Raw genomic sequence first — 773 nt, 5'->3', positions numbered from 1 at the left:
GCAGTGATGATGATCGCCACTATCACAGGAGTTGAGCTTTTGTCCAGCTCAGCCGTCCTGTCACATCTGGAGCTGTTCATGTTCACGAGACTGGAGCTGTTGCTGAAGTTTCGGCAGAATACGCTGCTATTCGACATCGCTGGGTTAGAAAGCGCATAGAGAAAGTCCGAAATGTTGCCACTGGTTTCCATTGCAAATGCTGTAAGGCTGCGTTCTTTATCAATCACGTTCTGTGATAACGATACCTGTCCGACTTCAAAGCGCTCCGAGTCCCAACCGTTAGACGGTCTGCCGCTCCTGCAAGTATAGCTACCAGTCTGTTTTGCTTATGACTCCGCCGTTCTTGCATTACGCTCGTGAAATTGTATCGAGCGTCTCTCAAAGCGCGTATTCGCATTTTATTCAACGAAATGACGTCACATATACATGCACATGACTAGAGGCTTTCCTCATTTTCTCATCGGTGAAGCTGTATGAATTTACAATCACTCCTCTGCATGTCCTGCTGAATTTATGGCTTAATGCAGTATTTACAGAATGCGAATTATAGGGTAGCTGACTTCCCAATTTAGGATAACTCCGCAAAAGCAAGTCAAAACACAATGCTAAGATCCTGAAAGTAGCCTACTTATCCTTTTATTATTTTCGACGAGGGTTTAATATTTCAGTAACCTCAGACGTTAGAATACAAGTTAATCACAGCGCATACTTTCACCCGACGGTAAACAGTTTTTCTGAGGTAGGCTAACCCCCCAAAAACACGCTTGTCTGAG

The 773-nt window shown here is 44.5% G+C and overlaps 1 protein-coding gene across 1 annotated transcript in view; it reads right to left on the bottom strand.

Annotated features, from left to right (window-relative positions):
* LOC107601844 (mu-type opioid receptor-like) overlaps window positions 1-386 on the bottom strand; it is a 22,857-nt gene extending 22,471 nt beyond the window's left edge. Inside the window, exon 1 of the mRNA XM_016294157.1 lies at window positions 29-386. Within this exon, the coding sequence (XP_016149643.1) occupies window positions 29-191 (163 nt within the window). The 5' untranslated portion in view covers window positions 192-386. The remainder of the gene's footprint in view (window positions 1-28) is intronic.
* Window positions 387-773: the final 387 nt, after the last annotated feature.

This window comes from Sinocyclocheilus grahami, unplaced genomic scaffold (assembly GCF_001515645.1).
Source record: "Sinocyclocheilus grahami isolate Dianchi unplaced genomic scaffold, SAMN03320097.WGS_v1.1 scaffold313.1, whole genome shotgun sequence".
Classification (NCBI taxonomy): Eukaryota; Metazoa; Chordata; class Actinopteri; order Cypriniformes; family Cyprinidae; genus Sinocyclocheilus; species Sinocyclocheilus grahami.
This window is presented reverse-complemented; position numbering and strand designations above follow the sequence as displayed.